This window comes from Lepidochelys kempii, chromosome 2 (assembly GCF_965140285.1).
Source record: "Lepidochelys kempii isolate rLepKem1 chromosome 2, rLepKem1.hap1, whole genome shotgun sequence".
Taxonomy (NCBI): Eukaryota; Metazoa; Chordata; order Testudines; family Cheloniidae; genus Lepidochelys; species Lepidochelys kempii.
This window is the reverse complement of record NC_136381.1, coordinates 218618857-218639770: the sequence shown is the minus strand read 5'-3', so window position 1 is coordinate 218639770 and position 20914 is coordinate 218618857. Positions and strand designations below refer to the sequence as shown.

Genomic DNA, 20914 nt, shown 5'->3' with positions numbered 1-20914 from the left:
TTTGTGTGTCTGTATAGAAGACATCTAAATTATCTTTCATTTATGCCAAAGCAAATTAAAAATGGAATGTGGAATCTTTATTATCGTGTTTACTCTGTAGTTAATTTTACCATTTTTCTGTGTTAGGAATGCAGTTTTTGTGAAGACCCTCGTTTTGCCAGAACTGGTGTTTGCATTAGTTGTGATGCTGGCATGTGTAGAGCTTATTTCCATGTGACCTGTGCTCAGAAAGAAGGCCTGCTGTCAGAAGCAGCAGCTGAAGAGGTATGTGTGTGATGCAACTTCCTTAGAAAAACATAAAATGGAAATGTCCTAACAAAAGCATGTGGGAAGCTTACTGTGTTTCTGGATAACATTCCTGAGGAGAGGTTTCAGAGTAACAGCCGTGTTAGTCTGTATTCACAAAAAGAAAAGGAGTACTAGGAGAGTTTTTGATAAGATGCTGCTGTGAGGTCATAAGTATATTTTTGGAAGTGGGCTAGATTTTTTCTTTTTTTTCCTGTGCCAAGATATGCGCTTCACAAGAAGCTGTTTCAAGCTGGCCTAGCCCTAATTTAAATTAGGACAGCCTAAGGCCTGCTCTGATTTATGATAGCTAGTTATTGTCTCTAAGGAATCATACACTATCTAATGACTGTGTTAGAGGAGCTCCTCTTATCCCACTCCCCATCTTACCACTTCTTTCTCCTGAAATGGCCCTAACTAAGAGTTGGGCGCATTGGTGTAGGAGTTTGCTTTGTCAGCTTCTTTCCAGTTTAGAATCTCCCTCTGCTTTGCTCAGTTTCCAGCTGTAGCCAGATTACATCCCCTTTGTGCTGTTCAAATGGCACAAATGGGGCCCTTTTTCTCTTCAAATGTTTTGGATACAATTTAATGATAATACTGAAAAAAGATGTAACCTAAATAAGTAACTTTCATTGTATTAATATGATATTTCTTGATTTTCATTCTGAGTTTTTGTAAATTACCAATAATTGCATCCAGTTAAAATATTTACTTTTAAATTCCATATTCCTTACATAGTCACTCATGGTACCAATTTTCTTCTTGATAATATGAATAAAGCAATCCAAATGACAAGATTTTGCATAAGGGCTGATTTATTCAATGGAAATACCTTGTAAGTGTCTAGTGTTCTGCCCTAATTACAAAGTTCAAGTTTAGCCAGTCATATTCATCTTTACATATAGTAAATGTGACAGAAAGTAAATTGTGTATAGGTGAGTGAGAGGGATGTGCACATAATCGCACACACTGACATGCAGGCTTTGTTGTCATTCATTAGCTACATTGGAATCATTGTCTTTCTTATTTCTTAAGGAACTGGCCACTTAGACCATTAGTAATTCTCTGTCAGAACTGTGCACAAAAAGTAAATTTCACCTACAAGATGAAGTGCTGGGAAGATAAACATGGTGCCTTCAGTTAAACAGTAATGGGTCTACTAGATGAGGTTTAATGTTGATTCTTTAAGGAGCTCATGTTGTGAATTTCCATCATTGTATGTGTTTGCAGTGCTTTTCACCTAAAAACACTGCATATCTTTAAACAACTGCAAACAAAGTATTTTGTAATCAAGGCCTTGGAATCACATAACTGAGAATTGTTAATTTAAATTCCTATGGAGGTAAGCTCTGTTTCACGTATATTCCCCTACCCTGAAATCTAAATATACAGCGTATATTTTTGAATGAAACTTGCAAAATTTTACTTGCCTCTGGTGAGTAGGTTGGTGGGCTTTTTTTGGACAGGCAAGTAAAATATTTAATTTGTTCGTTGTCATGAGATACTGAGTGGATTTTAGTGCCTGGTTAGTAAATTGTACTGACAATTATTTATATAGAAAATTTGCTGGAAATTAAAAAGAGAATGAAAACTGAGATGTATTAATCCACCTTTGGCTGAGGCAGTCTTATTCAGCTTGCAGACTGTATACACGAGGTAAATGAATTGATAAAGTAGTTCAGCCATAAGAATGTGAAAATGTAGTAAGTGAAGAATGAAAAATAGAAGAAAATTATGTATGTGAGAGATCATACAAAATACTGCTGGTGCTTAGGCCATACGAATACCACTTTGAAGAAGTCAAAAGGAAAACCATGCTCTTTGAAGAATGTATTTGGAAAACAAGACATAATAATGAACTCTTTCACTTAATGCAGAATAAGGTGTGTGGCTTTTTCCCAAAATGTCCCCTTCCTTGGAAACTTTGATCTGTTGGAGGAATATTGAGCAGAATGTGATTGCTTCCCAGAGAAACAATATGGAGAGACCATACATTCTATATTTAACATATATGTAAGGACTCCCTGCCTGTCTCTTCTGGAATGATCAAATATTCTAGTGAGCTCCTGGGGCAAAAGAGAGGTGAGTGTTTCTTGGAACTGTCCAAACAGCAACCAGGAGCACTTCATAATTACAGAAGGAGACAAAGAGGGCAGGTTTTTATAACTATTTAGTATTAAAATATACTAGTAACCTTATAATTTGTCTGTGAACAGGCACAGAGGAAAAACAACAACCTTGGATACACAAAAATAACTTCCATCACTTCAATGTAGAAAAATGACAACTCTTCATGATTAGTGCAGTAATACAATGCTCTAAATGCTTTCTTTATGTGCTTTATTGTAATTGTTACCTGTTGGTACAACACTTGTCATAGGAAGTTGTTCCCTTTTCCCTGGGTTAACTTGCAGAAATGTAAATTCATTAATTTTTTTTTTTTGGAGATCATTAGAGACTATTAAAGAGTACATGGAGAATGTATTGCTTTGTTGTGCGGCACTAGGTAGCTGTACTCAAGAACGATGAGGTGCTCGCAGTGTTGGTTTGTCCTGTGTTGTATTTGCTGGGACCTGCTTCAGTGCTCTTTAACTGTGAATATTAAATAAAAAAAAAAAAAAGCAAACAAAAATAATTCATAAACTAATTAGCATATTGGGTAGCACTGACCCTCCGTAACATTTTAAAATACGGTGTCTACTGAAACCTTTAATTGAGGCATTTAACTAAAACAAATCTTTTACTTCTAAGGTTAGACTTTTCAATTTGGCTTCAACTTATTCTCTGAAACTGAACCCTCATTATTTTCACCTACATTTTTGATAATGTGGTCACTTCTGTGTGCAAATAATGGAATTTAGACTTTAAGCTACATGAGTTATGGGAACAATTAAATATACCTTTTAATTCTGTTTGCAATTCTGGGTGGAAATAATTGCTAGTATAGTTTTAGCATCCTCTTTTGATATATGAAACTGAAATTTTGTAACAAATTATGTTGTTTTCATAAACTGTAAAGTAGCTAGTCTAAAAAAGAAACTTCTCAGCTTAAAAAACAAAAGCAAAATTCCTGTGTGGTCACTTTTAAACAAGTTTAAACCTGGCTTCCGTTGATTTAGCTTAACTCAATTCCTTACTGAATTACGCTAAATCAATATACACAATCTAAAAATCTGTTTGAGTGTACACATGTGGGCTTGCATCAATTTAACTAAATTGGTTTTAAACAGACCTTTAGTTAAACTGATGCAAACCCTGACTGTGTTACTCTACAAGACCCATCTATTTGAAACATAGAATCTTAGAAATGTAGAGCTGGAAAAGGCCTCAACAAGTCATCAAGTCCAGCCTTCTGCGCTGTGCCAGGAACAAGTAAACCCCTAGATCATCCCTGGCAGGTGTTTGTCCAACTTTATTTTTAAAAGCTTTCAATGATGGGGACTCCATGACATCCATTGGAAGCCTGTTCCATAGCTTGGCTACCCTTGTACTTAGAAAATTTTTCCTAATATCTAAATCTTGCTGCAGATTAAGCCTATTACTTCTTGTCCTACCTTCAGTGGACGTGGAGAACGACTGATCACCGTCCTTTTTATAATAGTCTTCAAGGTATTGGAAGACTATTACCAGGTCACCTCTCAGTTGTCTTTTTTGAAGACTAACCATGCCCAGTTTTTCAACGTTTCCTCATACGTCAAGTTTTCTAAACCTCTTATCATTTTTGTTGCTCTCCCCTGGACTCTTTCCCATTTGTCCACATTCTTCCTAAATTGTGGTGCCCAGAATTGGACACAGTCCTCCAGCAGGAGTCTCACCAGCGTTGAGTAGAGTGGGACTGTTACCTCGCTGTGTCTTACATACAACACTCCTGTTAATACATCCCAGAATCATATTAGCCTTTTTTGCAGCTGCATCAGATTAACGACTCATATTCAGTTTGTGGTCCACTATAAACCCAAATCCTTTTCAGCAGTACTACCACCTAGACAGTTATTCCCCATTTTGTAGTTGTGCATTTGATTTTTCCTTCCTAAGGGAAGTACTTTGCATTTGGCTTTATTGAATTTCATCTTGTCAAATTCAGACCAATTTTCCATTTTGAATGTTACACCTGTCCTCCAAAGTGCTTGCAACCCCTCCCAGGTTGGTGTCATCTGCAGATTTTATAAGCATACACTGTTCTCCATTATCCAAGTCATTAATGACAATATTGAAGATTACTGGACCCAGGACTGACCCCACTAGATGCACTGTCTCAACTTGATAGCAAACCATTGATAACTACCCTTAAAGTAAGGTCTTTCAACCAGTTGTGCAACTCACTTTATAGTAAATTTATCTAGACCACATTTTCCTAGTTTGGTTACGAGAACGTCATGTGGAACTTTGTCAAAAGCCTTACTAAAATCAAGGTATATCATGTCTACTGCTTCTCCCCATCCACTAGGTCAGTAATCTTATCAAAGAAGGAAATTAAGTTGGTTTGGCATGACTTGCTCTTGACAAATCCATGCTGACTATTCCTTATAACCCTATTATCCTCCAGATGCCCATAAATCAATTGTCTAAAAATTTACTCTAATATCTTTCCATATATTAAAGTTAGGCTATCTGGTCTGTAATTCCCGGGTCCTCCTTGTTCCCCTTTTAAAAAGTAGTACCCTAAGATTATAAAAAAATTAAAATTAAAAAAATTTTAAAAAAAAACTAGGATTATTAAAAAATAGTACCCTAAGATTAATTTAATCAGGCCCTGCTGACTTGAATACATCTAATTTATCTAAATATTCTTTAACCTGTTCTTCCCCTATTTTGGCTTGTATTCTTTACCCCTAGCTGTCAATGTTAATTGTGTTATACATGAAATGCTGGCTTTATGTTCTTCTGTATCATTTTTCTAACTAGATTTCCCCCCCCCCTTCTTTTCCATCCCTTTTTCTTGCTGAAACAGGACATAGCAGATCCTTTTTTTGCTTATTGTAAACAGCACGCGGACAGGTTAGACAGAAAATGGAAACGGAAGAACTACTTGGCTTTACAGTCTTATTGTAAAATGTCCTTGCAGGAAAGAGAGAAACAGCTCTCACCAGAAGCGCAGGTATTGTACCCATGCCAAAGCTGCATGTGCATTAATCATCAATGTTAAATGAGAAGAGGGGGGAAGAGAAAGGTGGAATTACGGTGGTTGAAAATGAAATTTGGACTACATTGATGGCATATGGTCAATTAATATGGCAGTGAATTATCTTTAGATTGGATTCCCTAAGAGTGAATGACCCCATAATATAATCCTTGAAAAGGTGCACATGCACGCATCTGAATGGAAATAATCCTGATTAGTTTATGTAATTCTCTATGATACCAGGGTAATTTATAATTCTTTTTTAATTCCATAGTTGTATTTATTTTACTTCTAAACTTTATTTCAAGATTCTAAAAAAATAAAAATCAGTCAAAGCAGCCAAGATTTTGGACATTTTGCTATGTGTATGTTAGAAGAAAGTTCCGCCTTCTTCCTTAGTTATTACAAGGAGCTATAGCAAAGCCTACGGATAAGGTTGCCTTAACACTTCATAATATAAGACCCCTATTTTCAGTTGCTTGTATGTTTCAGTCCTTTAGGCTGAAATTTTCCATGCTGTGTGTCTGCCTCAGGTTTGTGTGTGTGTGTGTGCATAGACCATTTCAGTAAAAGTGATTCAGCTATTTCTCAGAATGAGGTTAGGGAAAAAATGTTTTGCCCATGCTAAATTATTTCATTAATTTAATTGAGAAGCTCTAGTGCCTCTGTGGTTTGAAGAAGGGACTTGAACTTTAGCAAGTGAGTTGCCCTGGTGTCAATAGGTTTTTTGCCGGCCTCATGAAAATCCACCGAAATTCAAACATTTATAATCCTGTAAAAAATTTGTTTGCATATACTCAATGGATGATAGTTTTTAAACCAAACACTCAGAAGGTTCCATTTGTACTGGGCATGCCCCAGACCTGGGCTAAGTAGGATTTTTCATGCAGTTTCTCCTCCCAGCTGTCAGGGGTTGCTGTGACACCAGAGACAAGAATTGAGAGGAGGGAGACTGACTCTGTGCTTCAAGGTGCTTCTGTGGGGCAGAAAAGTGGCTGAGAGAAATCGTAAGGGGATCAGGATGATGGTGGCAGAGGCAAGCTGTGGATCTACATAATAGTGGCAGAAATGATAGACAAGGGGAAAAAAAGGGGCTCTGTAACCAATGCCTAAATTGTAAAGGTCTTTGCTGTGAATCTCATAGACTGTATGGCCAGAAGGGACCATTATGATCATCTTGTCTGACCTCCTGCACATTGCAGGCCATGGAACCTCACCCATCCACTCCTGTAATAGACCTATAATCTCTGGAGGCCTTACTGACATCCTCAAATCATGATTTAAAGACTTCAAGTTAGAGAGAATCCACTATTTATACTAGTTTAAAACTGCAAATGACCCATGCTGCAGAGGAAGGCCAAAAAACCCCCAAGGTCTCTGCCAATCTGACTGCGGGAAATTCTTTCCTGACCCCAGATATGGCGGTCAGTTGGACCCTGAGCATTTCACCAAGACCCAACAGCCAGACACCAGGAAAGAATTCCCTGTAGTAATGCAGAGCCCTCCCTGGCCACTGGGGTTATTTGCTACTAGCAGTCACAGATAGGCTATATAAATATACCATTGTAGGCCTGGGTCAAGATTTAAAAAAAATGGATGCCTAAAATTAGGCTTAATCTTTATTTATGCACCTAAATTAATGGACAAGAGACTGAATGGACTTGAATTAAAGTTCAAGAGAGCTGAGCACCGCCATGTTTAAAAGAAGAGTGAGCATACAGATTGTTCTCATCCCTGTTCCCTAATAGAAATTATGAATGTTTCTTGTTTCTGCCATCATTCTGTATTTCCAGTCTCTCTAGATCAGGGGTGGGCAAACTTTTTGGCCCGAGGGCCACATCGGGGTGCGAAACTGTATGGGGGGCCAGGTAGGGAAGGCTGTGCCTCCCCAAACAGCCTGGCCCCTGCCTCCTATCCACCCACTCACACTTCCCGCCCCCTGACTGCCCCCCTCAGAACCATTGATCCATCCAACCCCCCCTGCTCCTTGTCCCCTGACCGCCCCCTCCCAGGACCCCCTTCCCCATCCAGCCCCCCCAGCTCCCTGTCCCCTGACTGCCCCCCCCGGCCCCTATCTACACCCCTGCCCACAGACAGGCCCCCCAGGACCCCACCCCCATCCAACCCCCCCGCTCCCTGTTCCCTGACTGCCCCGACTCCTATCCACACCCCTGCCCCCTGACAGGCCCCCCAGGACTCCCACGCCCTATCCAACCCCCCACCCCATTCCCTGTCCCCTGACCACCACCCCTCAGCCCTCCAGAACCTCCACTCCATCCAGTTGCCCCCTGCTCTCTGACCCCTGACTGCCCCTGGACTCCCTGCCCCATATCCAACACACACACACACCACGCCGCCGCCCCCTTACCATGCCGCTCAGAGCAGCAGGAACTTGCATCCCCGCTGCCCAGACAGAGCCAGCCGCACTGCCTGCGCGGCGGTGTCGCTGCAGGGAATGGGGGAGAACAGGGGAGGGGCCGGGGGCTAGCTTCCCTGGCCAGGAGCTCAAGGGCCGGGCAGGGCGGTCCTGCAGGCCATATGTGGCCCATGGGCCATAGTTTGCCCACCTCCACTCTAGATCAGGGGTCAGCAACCTTTTAGAAGTGGTGTGCCGAGTCTTCATTTATTCACTTTAATTTAAGGTTTCATGTGCCAATATTACATTTTAACGTTTTATAGAGGGTCTTTCTCTATAAGTCTATATATTACATAACTAAACTATTGTTGTATGTAAACAAGGTTTTCAAAATGTTTAAAACGCTTCATTTAAAATTAAATTAAAATGCTGATCTTACGCTGCCGGCCCGCTCAGAACCTCTGCCAGGCTGGGGTTCCATTCACCTAGGCTGGCAGCGGGCTGAGCGGGGCCTGCGGCCGGTACCCTGGCTGACAAGGGGCCGGCAGCCAGAAACCCAGACCGGCAGTGGGCTGAGTGGGGCCAGTGGCCGGGACCCCAGACGAGCAGTGGACTGAGTGGCTCAGCCCACTGTCGGTCTGGGGTTCCGTCCACTGGCTCCTGCTAGCCAAGGTCCTGGCTGCTGGCCCTGCTCAGCCCGCTGCCAGTCTGGGGTCCCAGCCCTGTCCACATAGAGTAGGTACCTCTTTTCTCCCTGGTTCTGGCCCATTCTCTTCCTCGCTCTACACTGAGATGAGGGTGGGAGTGCACTGAGAAGAGGGCTGGGGGTGAAGGAGCAGGCTGGAGATTGGGGTGCAGAGTCTGGCCAGGAGCTAGAATGAGGGAGGGGGCTCAGGGTTGGGGCAGGAGGTTTGGGTGTGGAGCGCTTACCTGGGCAGCTCCCATTTGGTGTGAGGGGTGCAGGTGGGAATGTGGGTGTGTGTGCAGGAGCTCCCATTTGGTGCTCAGGGTGGGGGTGGAGATGTGGATGTGGGGGTGCAAGAGTCAGGGCACGGGGTGTGGGGGGGCTGGGTATGTGTGGGGGGTGCAGGAATCAGGGCAGGGGGCTGGGAAGGGTGCAGGGGTCAGGGCATGGGGCTGGGGTGTATGGAGGGTGCAAGGGTGAGGGCAGAGGGCTGGGTGGTGTGGGCTGGGGTCATGGGGGTGTTCCCAGCCCCCTGCCCTGAGCAGCTCACGGCAGGGGGCTGGAGGGGATATGCCGATTCCACCCCCTTCCACAAGGTCCCCAGAGCAGAGAGTGCAAGAGCGCTGCGGCTCTGCTTTTCCCTCTCCCCTCTGTAGCAAGGGCCCTCAGCTGATCGGCTGCAGGGAGGGAGAGGAGGAGGGGCAGGAACCCAGCATGCTGGGGGAAGAGGTGGGGGGAGGGGGAAGCTTGCCTGCCCTGCAAGGAGAGAGCGGTGGGTGGAGAAGAGTGGGCTGGGCCGGGCAGGGCAGGATTTTTAATTGCACGCTGCTGTCCCCTGCAGACAGCAGCGTGCCATTAAAAATTGGCTCGTGTGCCGTGTTTGGCACGCATACCATAGGTTGTCAACCCCTGCTGTAGATTATGGGTGTTAAATTTGTGTTAATACATGTTCTATCATGAGGGCTGAATTATCCGTTCATTTAGGGGCCATGACCAGGAGTAGAAAGTTTACTGGTAAGAGGCAAATTGTGTACTTTCTTTTGACTGCAGAGTGTGCCCCTTTAACTAGTGAAGCTAAATATCACATTTAAAGACAAAGACTAATTTAAAAAGTATACGTGTTGGTGAAACTTTCCCCTCCATGTCTAGCCACCGCTCCTCCTTCTTGTGAATGAGTCCTCTTTTCCCCTACTCATTTGCCCAACTTTGGGCATCCTCAGCCTCCCTCTCTTTTTCTCTCCTTTTGGGAGAATCTTCCCTGGGAGCGCCCCAGCAGGGAGCTTCTAGCTGCTAGTCCGGGCTGGGCTGGGGAAGGACGGGACTTCCTCTTTCCCTGCATGGCTGCTCTTGGTGGGAGATGAGATCTACCTGTGGATAGCTCCCCCAGCTGTAGGAAGCTCCATGGCTGCACTGCGGCTCTGAAGGTAGCGCAGCCACGGAGCTCCCTGCAGCTGGGGGAGGTACCCACTGCAGCTGGGGGAGGTACCCACATGTGGGTCTGACCTCCCCCACACACCCAGAGTGGCCGTGCAGGGGAAGAGGAAGTCCTGTCCCTCCTCAGCCTGGCCGGGACTAGCAGCCCCTTGTGCAGGCTCTCCTAGCAGCAGAGGGAAGATCAGATCCATCTCCATTTCCGGGAATCTCCCCCAGCTACCTCTTCCCTCTCCTCTCCTCCTTTCCAATAGCTAGATTTCATGGGGGAGGTCTAATTTGATGGCCCTTGGTATGTTTTTCACGGCCATGAATATGGTAGGACCCTAACTATTAGTGATATTATTCATATAAAACACTGTTAGTAATAATAATAATTAATAATGCCTAGCTCTTACATAGTACTTTTCATCAGTAGATTTCAAAGCCCTTTACAAAGGAGGCCAGCATCATTAGCTCTGTTTTACAGATGAGGAAACTATGGCACAAAAAGGTTAAGTAATGTCCCAAATCACCCAGCAGGCTAGGAATAGAACCGAGGTCTCTGAAGTTCCAGTCTAATGCTCTAGCCACTGAGTCACGCCACTTTCTCTGCTTTGTGGTTGACCCCTTGTCTCAATTTCCCTTATGGTGAAAACTATGGTGTCTTGTCATCAGTAGGATTTACATTGAGATAGCAGATGTGTGTTAGTTATTCCAGAGTAAAAGCACATCTTTTTTTAAACAATGAAGACAAAATCTGTGTCTGGATAGCAGCACAGAGGATTGAGACCTGGGTGAGAGTGACTGAATAGTGGTTCATCTGGGAAGAAGCCTACTCTGTCTCATCTCTGAGGCATTGTGGTGCTGCCTAGTCTATGAAAAGCAGCAACTGAGTGGAGGGGATGGCGGAAAGAAAAAGGAGGGGGCTCAGGTGCCTGTGCCAAATAAAGCATGACCTGCCTACTCAGTCTATCCATTCCAGTTCACTTCTGGTCCTTTGTGCTATGGGCTGGAGAAGAGAGGCTGGATTCAGCCTACAAACCAGATGTTTGACACCCTGCTCCAGATCATGCTGGTCATAAGCTAGTAAACTGAACTGCTGAGTTAACTGGTGTTCCTCAAGTGTAGTATGTATATGCACATGTTTTTGCCTTTCTCTCACATGTAAGGGTATCTCATACCATGTGTTGGGGGAGTTGGATTAATGCTCTGTAGCCTAACTTCCTCTTCATGCAGGCGAGTATACAAACTGTAACTGGTACTTAGCTGGATTCATGCCTGTCATGGTTTTTACGCTCGTGTTATTGTCTGCCACTGCAAAGACTTTCTGCAGGCAGTATTTTCCAATTACATGTAGCAACTTGACCTTCTGGTGTTGGTCTCCCAGATGTCCAAAATATACAGATGCCGTCAGCAATATATACAGTGTGCCTCTGTTGCTTTTGTTTGTGAATTTCCTTAATGTCAGCTAGTGTACTTATCTATAAAGAGGTATGTGTGGGCAGTGCTATAACTGGGAAAGGAGTTCCTATAAAAGAGGCTTATAGACTTGGCATAAGTGTCAGCCAGAAGGTTTAGATGGCAGTTATGCTGGCAGTGTACTCACATCTTAATCTGTTTTCTGATACCTAAGCCAAGGGTTTTACCCACTTTGTGAACATAGACAGTTCCATCTACTTATGTTTATTAGATATGCCATCATATTGCCAGAAGACCACTTACGTTAATAGTCTTGTTGAAGGTGGTATTCCCAGAAAGAAAGTTCTGAATATTACTCCATTTGACTTCACAAACCTAAGGTTAAGAAAATATGCTGCCAGTTAACTACAAATGTCAAAGTAAAATCAAATGATATTCATATATGGTTTTGTCTGTTGAGTTATCACATCCTAAAGCGTTGAAAAATGCTGGATTAGATTGTGCATTTTTTCTTGTTGAAAGTAGTGCCTAGTGTACGTGTAGTCTAAAGGAAGGTTAAGTTTACTGGCAAAAGTGATTTGGATTCCATTTTACACCATTTTATTCTATTTTGATTTTTCCGGGAATTTGATTGTAGGCCCGAATCAATGCCAGACTGCAGCAGTATCGTGCCAAGGCAGAATTAGCTCGTACCACCAGGCCTCAGGCATGGGTTCCCAGGGAGAAGCTGCCACGACCACTCACTAGCAGTGCTTCAGCCATACGTAAGCTGATGCGCAAAGCTGAATTAATGGGAATTAGTACAGACATCTTTCCCGTGGACACTTCAGATACCAGTTCCAGTGTGGACGGAAGGAGAAAACATAAGCAACCGGCTCTGACTGCTGATTTTGTGAATTATTATCTTGGTAAGGATGAGAATATGAAATTTAAGTTTCTTAAACCGTATAGACGATGCTCCACACCTATTGACTTTGTATTATACAATGTTTTGAAGAAAACATTTGACTAATTATAGAAAGAGAGAGGAGAGGGTTTGGTTAAAGTAACAGAGTATGCTCGTGTGTGTGTATGTGTGTGTGTGTGTGTATATATATATATATATATTATTTTTTCTTATCGTTAGAGAAAAAGCTATCATTGCTCATTCAAATGAATGTAGAGTTCACATAAACACTCAGTATCTTAATATGATAAAGTAAGTTAGTGTGCCTTTTTAAACATATCTCTTTTGTAAACTAAATTGCTGCTAACATAAACAGCAGGGAGTATGTTTTTGTTGACAGGCATGGAAGGGTAGATATTTGGCACCTTTTTTGTTTTGTCCTCTTTGAAGTTAGGTGGAAGAGCATCTCTCTCCCCTCTGAACATCCCTAGCAAAATCTTGGGCACTGTGTCTTTAGGTCCTCAGTACTCTGTTTCCACCTTAGAAGGGCATGCTCTTGTGATTGAGATCAGCTGGTTTAACCTGAGATGACCAATCAGTGCACATCATCAAACAGTTATCTCACTCTGACTTTGCTCATGCAGCAAAAGCATGTGGCAGTAGAGCTTGGTGAATAACTGATTTTGTTCAGTTCACTAGGAGATTCAATTTTTTTTAAAAAAGATTTGTTGTGGGTTAACTGAATCTAAAAACTGCAAAAAAAATTAGCAAATTGAAAAAAATCTGTTGTGGGTATTCTTTTAAAGGGATAGATTCGAGGAGGTAGACTTGGTGATGATGCCTTATAATTTTTATCCCAGTGATAAGGGCAGTCACACCAAAGACCCACACCAGTATATTCCCTTAGCCCGTGGCCCGGGTAATATAATGCAATGGGGGAGACTCAAGTTCAGATCCCTGCTCTATATCAGCAGAGAGGGGAGTTGAATCTGCATCTTCCACATCCTGGGTGAGGGCTCTAACCACTTGATTAAAAGTTACAAGGAGGGCTCTGGCAATCACCTCCATTTCACCACTACTTTCTCTGGCCATTTTGAGAATGGCATCCAAGTACTGAAAAGAAAAATGATCCAGAACTACTCACAAATTTGTGTCATATTCAAGAATAGTTTTGGGTTAACCAAAACTGCATTTTTTTGCAAATAAACTATTTGTGAAAAAATTTTTTCTCAGGTCTACATGGTGGGAAAGTGCTTGTATTCCAGGTTTCAGAGTAACAGCCGTGTTAGTCTGTATTCACAACAAGAAAAGGAGTACTTGTGGCACCTTAGAGACTAACCAATTTATTTGAGCATAAGCTTTCGTGAGCTACAGCTCACTTCATCAGATGCATACTGTGGAAACTGCAGAAGAAATTATATACACAGAGACCATGAAACAATACCTCCTCCCATTGTTTCATGGTCTCTGTGTATATAATGTCTTCTGCAGTTTCCACAGTATGCATCTGATGAAGTGAGCTGTAGCTCACGAAAGCTTATGCTCAAATAAATTGGTTAGTCTCTAAGGTGCCACAAGTACTCCTTTTCTTTTTGCTTGTATTCCATCACTCTCATAGATCATTTAACAAGACAGTGTCCTGTAATTTGATCCCCTCTCTCTCTTTCTCTCTGTAGTAGTAGTTTCACATTTTAAGATTTTTCTAACTTAGTGCTTAAATGTGTAACACTTGTTCCATTTGTTAATGTGGGACACTTGAACAAATGCAACTAAAGCTAGAAAGGACTGGATTTTATTTAAACAGAGAGAAATATGCGCATGATTCAGATCCAAGAAAATATGGCTGAACAGAAGAATATTAAGGATAAACTAGAAAATGAGCAAGAAAAACTTCATGTGGAATATAACAAGGTAAGAAAAGCAGTGAATACAACTGTACTAAACATTTGAGAGTTAACTGTTGGAATTTTGCTTTTCAAAGGGAAAACTGCTATTTAGAGAAGGAGTACCAGGATAAAAATGCTACTTAAAATATATCTTACCTTTCCTACTTTTAAATTATCACAACTACAGTGAATTTCTAAAATCTAAGTTGGGCACTGATCCTTCACATAGAGCCTCATTAACAGGCTCCACCTGAGCACAGAGGCCCTTTTGCATGGAACCAACTGAAAGATTTGGGCCTTACTTTTTACCATTTTTGCTGTTTGTGTGCACTTAGTTTGGACAGTGACCCCTGACTTGTCACTCTCAGTGTTTTGTTTTTGGGTAGTTTGACTTTCAGGTTCTCATCTAGTGGTAGTGTCTTGATTTCTAGCAGTGCAGGAATTGTTTACATGAAATAGTAAACAAAACAAAACAAAACATGAAAACAGTTGCCCATGCTTTTATCAATATCTAAATGTTGAGCCTTCCCAAAACTTTTTTTATGAGGAGCAACAGATGATAACATTGGCTCAAAGAAGTGCGGCTATAATGAATGTGTATGAAGCAAGTCATGGTATGTAGAAGAGTTAGTGTTGATTAAAAATTGCTTTATGACTTTTTGAACTGTTTTGAAACTATATTTTTAAGGTCAGGCTTGACAAAGCCCTGGCTGGGATGATTTAGTTGGGGATTGGTCCTGCTTTGAGCAGGGGTTTGGACTAGAAGACCTCCTGAGGTCCCTTCCAACCCTGATATTCTATGATTATATATATATATCATATATAACCATTAAAATTATTATTTGTGCAGGATAATATACTGATGCTTGCTGAATTCAGCAGGTTAGAATTGATCAAAAGTGGTTTAAACACATGTTTTAAATGCAAACAAATGTTAATACCTGCTTGTTGTATTGTCCAAGAATAACAAGAGAGGAATGGACGAGACAATTAACAAAATTACTAGTATACAGTACTATAGCTGGCAATTACTTTTCAGAATACTGTCTTCTGCTTCGGTGTTCTTTTAATTAACAAAATAAGTGCTTGGTTTTTTAAGAGTGTGTGTTTTTTTGGTGGTGAAGGAACAAAACTTGATTCCCTGTATAGAAACATTTGTCATAACTTCATAGCTGCAAATAGTATAATACAATTTGTACGATGCATTAGTATACTTTAATTTTGCTTTCTGATTGTGATTGTGGAACCTAATTGTCATGCTGAATTACTTCAGATCCTCTTTTACAAAACAGATGGCTGCCCAACTTTCTTCTTAGTGCTGTTATATGCCTGAATGACTGCACTGATCTCTGATGTATTGGCATGACTATTGAGTTTCATTGTGTTTTTAATTATGTAATTTATAAAAGTTATAGGTAAAGAGTTCTCACATAATAGATGCTGAATAACTTCAGTAAATGAACTTTAAAAGAGTTTTTCAATTTTTTATTTTCAGCTGTGTGAGTCCTTGGAAGAGCTACAAAATATGAATGGAAAGCTACGAAATGAGGGGCAAGGAATATGGACTCTACTGGGTAGAATCATTGGGCAGGTTGGCTTTTCATTCCCCCCCCCCTCTTTTGCACCACACAGGTGCACATGATTTTCAGAGAATAGGTTTTTTTATTTTGTATCTGTCACCTTTGCATACTCTGGGGGTTCATGATTTCTGATTAAAATATATCTAAAGCTCTGCAAGCAACCTACTGGGAACCTGTAGCTTAATTTTGTTGTTATAATAGCTATCTTGTTTGCAAAATTCTTTCATTTGCTGTAACTGATTGACCTGTCATTTGTGATAAAGCTAAACCTGAAGCATGAGTTAATCCCACCGTATTCCCCTCCACTTTTTCTTTAGCAGTTATAGGTTTCAAATACTGTAGAATGGTTCCTTGGGTTTGTATTGACTGTTTATGTCCATTTTATAAACTGTACATCCCTAAAACCACACATCATTTGCAACAGTGTTTTCTAAATTATGCAGATAAAAAGATGTACCCTTTTTTAGAAATAGTGAGTATATGATGTCAGTGATATGGGAATGTTTAATTATTTCTTGATGCTACCAGTGACCATGTTGTCCATTGCAAGGAAGGAGGTACATTTCATGCTTCAATATGCTCATAAATTCATTGAATTAAGATAAAAGGTAAACAGATACACGGATCATGTTCATGATAAATCACTGAAACCCCATATATGTAATATGGCAATGTGTCATTTATCCATCTGTTACGAATTATACCTAATAGGTCACACACACAAACTGTTACGAATTATACCTGATAGGTCACGCACAAGAACTGCTGCGAATTATACCCGATAGGTCACGCACAGTTCGAGTCTAGGCTGAGGCACATGAACAAAGTCCACAGCTGCAGAGTTCGCAAAGATACTAAGTTTATTACGCTCGAGTGTGGTGCCCCCCTGCTAGTCAGGAGGGGACCCTGAATGCAGGTTATACAGAGATTATATACCTTTTAGCAAAGCATGTTGCCCTCGTGCATCGGAAACCTTAGCCAATAGACAAACCCTTCCCTTATCTACCACCTATCCTTGCTAAGTACATTCCCCATGCTAAACCGTTACTTCATCTACACAACTTGGTCCTAAAGCAATGCACCAGTAGCCTTTCTTATCAGGATGGGAGGCTCACATCAAGGCCAGGAGACAGGGAGTTAGGAATAGACAAAGAACAGAAACTGGGAGTTGAGACAGGCTGGAAACAAGGGGGAGGGTTTTCACAGGAATGCAGTATCTAAGGAACACTCCTTCTGGTGCATGATGTGCTTGCTTTTAGACAATGGTGGGCCCCAAACCAAAATGGAGTCACATATGCTAACTTTTCCTTAACACATCAGAAGAGAACATGAAACTATTTCCAGTCATGTTTTTAAAGAAGATTGAGAACACTTGTTCAGTACATGTGTTTTTTCACACTGAAAACTGTATCTGTCAGCATGTAGATGGCTGTGTTTCTGAAATAGTGAGTCATTTCATTGGTCTTTTATATAATATTTCCCATACCCCCCTAAAAGGCTTATATGTGGCAGGCACACAAGGAAGACAGCAGTCTTTTTCAAGATGTAATGTATTGAACATAGACATGCCACACTTATAAAGGTGCTTTTGGGAATTGTGCAGAATAAATATTATAGTGAGTCAGTATTTTAAGAGGATGAGAATAAAAGACATCACCTAATTCTGTGTCAGAGATTTTTGTGATGGCCTTTGGTACTTCTGTGTTTGTATTACTGTACTTAAAATGAAATCTACCCTTGATGTCTGCAGTAATGCTTGTGGTTTAATCATATTGGTTACTCACGCCAAGCTGGCTGAATTTTTTTTTGCCTACTTTTCTTATACAAAAATCTCTTTGTTAGTAGAACGTGGTCTGTCTGGAACAAGATTTTGCCTTTTAAAAATAGTTTTTTAAAAACTTCACGAGTGTATTTCCCAGTGCAAACATTAATAAATTTAAAAAAAATAGAAAGTAGAAGTAAAATTCATTTGCACAGCTTGCATGACACTTTTTTCCAGTTGGTTGAACAGATGCAGGCCCACAGGGCCGCCAAGAAATGACTTTGATAGATGGTTGCTGTCTGAGAAGCTTGCATACTGCAGATTAGTAGAAACCCGAAGAGAATCTCGTCTGCTTTGTGGAGAGTTTGGTCCAATAAGATAATTTTTCTAATTAACCTATGGAGCACCAGTATAACAGAGAGGCTGAGGAAAATAAACTGCCTCAATATTCTTTTGTCAAATATAATGGGTTCTCTCTCTCTCTCTCTCTCTCAAAATTTGGGGGGGGGGGGGGAAGTTAAAAGCCAGGACTTTAGTGTTTGCATTTTTTTGTTTTAGTTTTACATTGAAAAATGTGACTGTAAGTCTGTGAAAAACAAAATTTGTTTTGAGACAAAATAAATACTGTAGTTGCTCTTTCCTGTAAAGTAGTTTAGAAAGAAGTTTTCCCCCTCATAAAAGTAGTATTGTGCGGTTGACCAAATTTAACTGGCTGTGGAGTGGCAAATGGGTGGGAATGGTATACTTAGATTCTTCCCCAAAAAACTTATGTATAAACTGCATTTGTTCAAATCCAATAGAAATTGAACATTCCAGCAATTTTGCGAGCACCCAAGGAGAGGAAACCAAGTAAAAAGGAAGGAGGAACACAAAAGACGTCTACGCTTCCAGCAGTACTTTATAGGCAAGTAATGCAATCTTGATAGAATAGGCATGATATAGTACGGAGAGTGTTGATAAATATTTATAATTGACGTGTTTATTTACACAAAAATGGAAGAAAATCCCTCCCCCACATCTTACCTACTATTGGCTGCCATTAGAGTTATGTTTATCTCCAAGCTAAGAAGTTGAGTCATTTCTTTATTTTGGCACACACATTGGCAGGGCTTTCTCTGTTAATAGACTACAGTGCTTTAAAGAGAAATGGCTTCTACATCTGAAATATCAGAATCTGTTGCAACTGTAATGTGGAAATTTTAAATCCATGCTATTGTCTTTTGAATTAGGTAGTCTATACTGCTGTGAGGATTTTGGTACAAACAATATTATGTATTCAGAAGTATAGTTTTAAAAATACTTGCCATTTGAGGAAATTTACTCTTCCAGTTGACGGGTCGGCAAGCTTCTTTTCTTTTCTTTTCTTTTCTTTTCTTTTCTTTTCTTTTCTTTTCTTTATGTGATAAATAAGTCTCAAAAAGATTAATTTTGTACTATTAAACTAGAATGCCAATATTGGTACAGGTTTCAGAGTAGCAGCCATGTTAGTCTGTATTCGCAAAAAGAAAAGGAGTACTTGTGGCACCTGAGAGACTAACAAATTAATTTGAGCATTTGTTAGTCTCTAAGGTGCCATAAGTACTCCTTTTCTTTTTGCAAATATTGGTACAGTAGCTCAATTTAAAAAGTGAACTCTGATTTATTCTGTGTTTGTACATTATCCAGCATGATGATACTGCAGTCCTGTCTTTCAATGTTATTTAAATAGATAAATGATTAATAGTAGTAATAATATTCTACTTAGCCACTTTGTGCTGGCATGGTGGTGCCCCCCCCGTGTATTGTGTTTTGCACTGGTGCTTGGTAATATCATGGGATATCCTGATTCGAGAATCAGAAGAGTAACTGCAGTTCTACAGCACTTGAATATGAAATTTAAAGAAAATGTTAGAAGATGAGATATCACATAGTTTTAAAAGCTGCTTAGTCATAAACATTTTCAAAAGTAATATGTAGTTAATTTTAAATGAATACTGTGAAAACTGTATGATGTCATTAACATATATTTACATACTTGCACTTTTTATTGTCACTAAAAAATACGGTACTGTATAATATATGCTTTACTATCTCAAATGTAATTTTAATGCTTTTTTTGGCTGCATTTATTCAAAGTTGTGGAATTTGTAAGAAGAACCATGATCAACACCTCCTCTTACTGTGTGATACCTGTAAACTACATTATCATCTTGGGTGTCTGGACCCTCCTCTTACAAGAATGCCAAGGAAGACTAAAAACAGTTATTGGTAAGTAACAATATTGTTAGTTAGTTATCTTCTGCCGTTTCCATGCACTCCAAGCAAAACTTAAATGTGAAAAGGGTTGTAAGTTTTGAGTATTTAGGCATTGCCAAATACTGCTTAAACTAGACTACCTTAATTTCAAGTTTCTTTCCCTAGTCATTATTACGGTTAAAAATTAAGTTATGTGATTAAGGTCTGTCTTTATTCTGACTTCACTTTCATCACTTATGTTTCCATGGAAGGGTAGGTGAATTGGGTTATGCTCATTTACAATATTGACATTTCACTCAACTTGTCAGGCGAGGCACTATAATCTACATATGTGAATTTTATTTATAGAGATTTGCTAAACTCATGCTCATTGAAGACAGTTCTTGATTGTTAATCTGAAATGTGTATATTTAATAGATAATTCAAGCTAAATAATTCTCTGTTAAAGTACAAATAAGTGATTAGATTATAAGCTTAAATTAAAGTGCAGTTTAAGTACTTGTATTGGGCACTGTGCATTGGAACATCTAGTTGAATTTGTGGGAAAAGTTATTTCTTAAATTAATAAATCTAGTCATTTTTTCATCACCTGGTCATAAGCTTTGACATCTTTTCTAAATTATAGAGTAACCTCTATTCAATAAATACAGATCTTCTTCGAGTGCTGGTTAATGTCGATTCCAATCAGAGGCGTGCACGCGCAAGTGCACGATGGCTGGAAGATTTTTCCCTTAGCAGTCTCCTTCAGGTCGGCCTGTGCACCCCCTGGAGTCGCGCCCTTATTGCGTCTAATATATAGCCCTGCCGACCCGCCACCCCTTCAGAGCCCTGCCGACCCGCCACCCCTTCAGTTCCATTTTACCGCCAGTGACGGTGACTGGAACGTCCCTTGGCTCTTGCGCAGCAAGTTTTCTTCATTATTCAGTGTATATAGTTAGTTGTTAGTAGTACCAGTTTAAAGTTTAGTATAGTGTAATAGTTGGGGGTTCCCCCCCACTCCGACCCTGGCACCATGGGATGCTGCGGTCTTCAGGATTTAAGAACTGGGTTGGCTTGTGCCAAGCGCATGCCTAAGAGTGATCTGCACTCGTCATGTCTTCGGTGCCTGGAGGAGATTCATCAGAAAGATCATTGCAAGATCTGCTGCGAGTTCCGCCCGAGAACATTTAAAGAACGGGAACAGCAGCCTTGTGCCCCCACTCCAACCCGGGCTCGAGAGACCTGACCTGGACGGCATCGTCCTCGAGACAGAATGCCGTCAGTGACTTCGGCGCCAAGGAAGGAG

The 20914-nt window shown here is 40.8% G+C and overlaps 1 protein-coding gene across 7 annotated transcripts in view; it reads left to right on the top strand.

Moving 5' to 3' along the window:
* Positions 1-20914, top strand: part of PHF14 (PHD finger protein 14) — a 301795-nt gene that overhangs the window by 78837 nt on the left and 202044 nt on the right. For all 7 annotated transcript variants that reach the window (XM_073333845.2, XM_073333843.2, XM_073333842.2 and 4 more), the window contains exons 7-13: positions 127-264; positions 5237-5383; positions 11918-12188; positions 13971-14077; positions 15548-15643; positions 18195-18298; positions 19510-19641. In XM_073333845.2, the coding sequence (XP_073189946.1) occupies positions 127-264; positions 5237-5383; positions 11918-12188; positions 13971-14077; positions 15548-15643; positions 18195-18298; positions 19510-19641 (995 nt within the window). The remainder of the gene's footprint in view (positions 1-126; positions 265-5236; positions 5384-11917; positions 12189-13970; positions 14078-15547; positions 15644-18194; positions 18299-19509; positions 19642-20914) is intronic.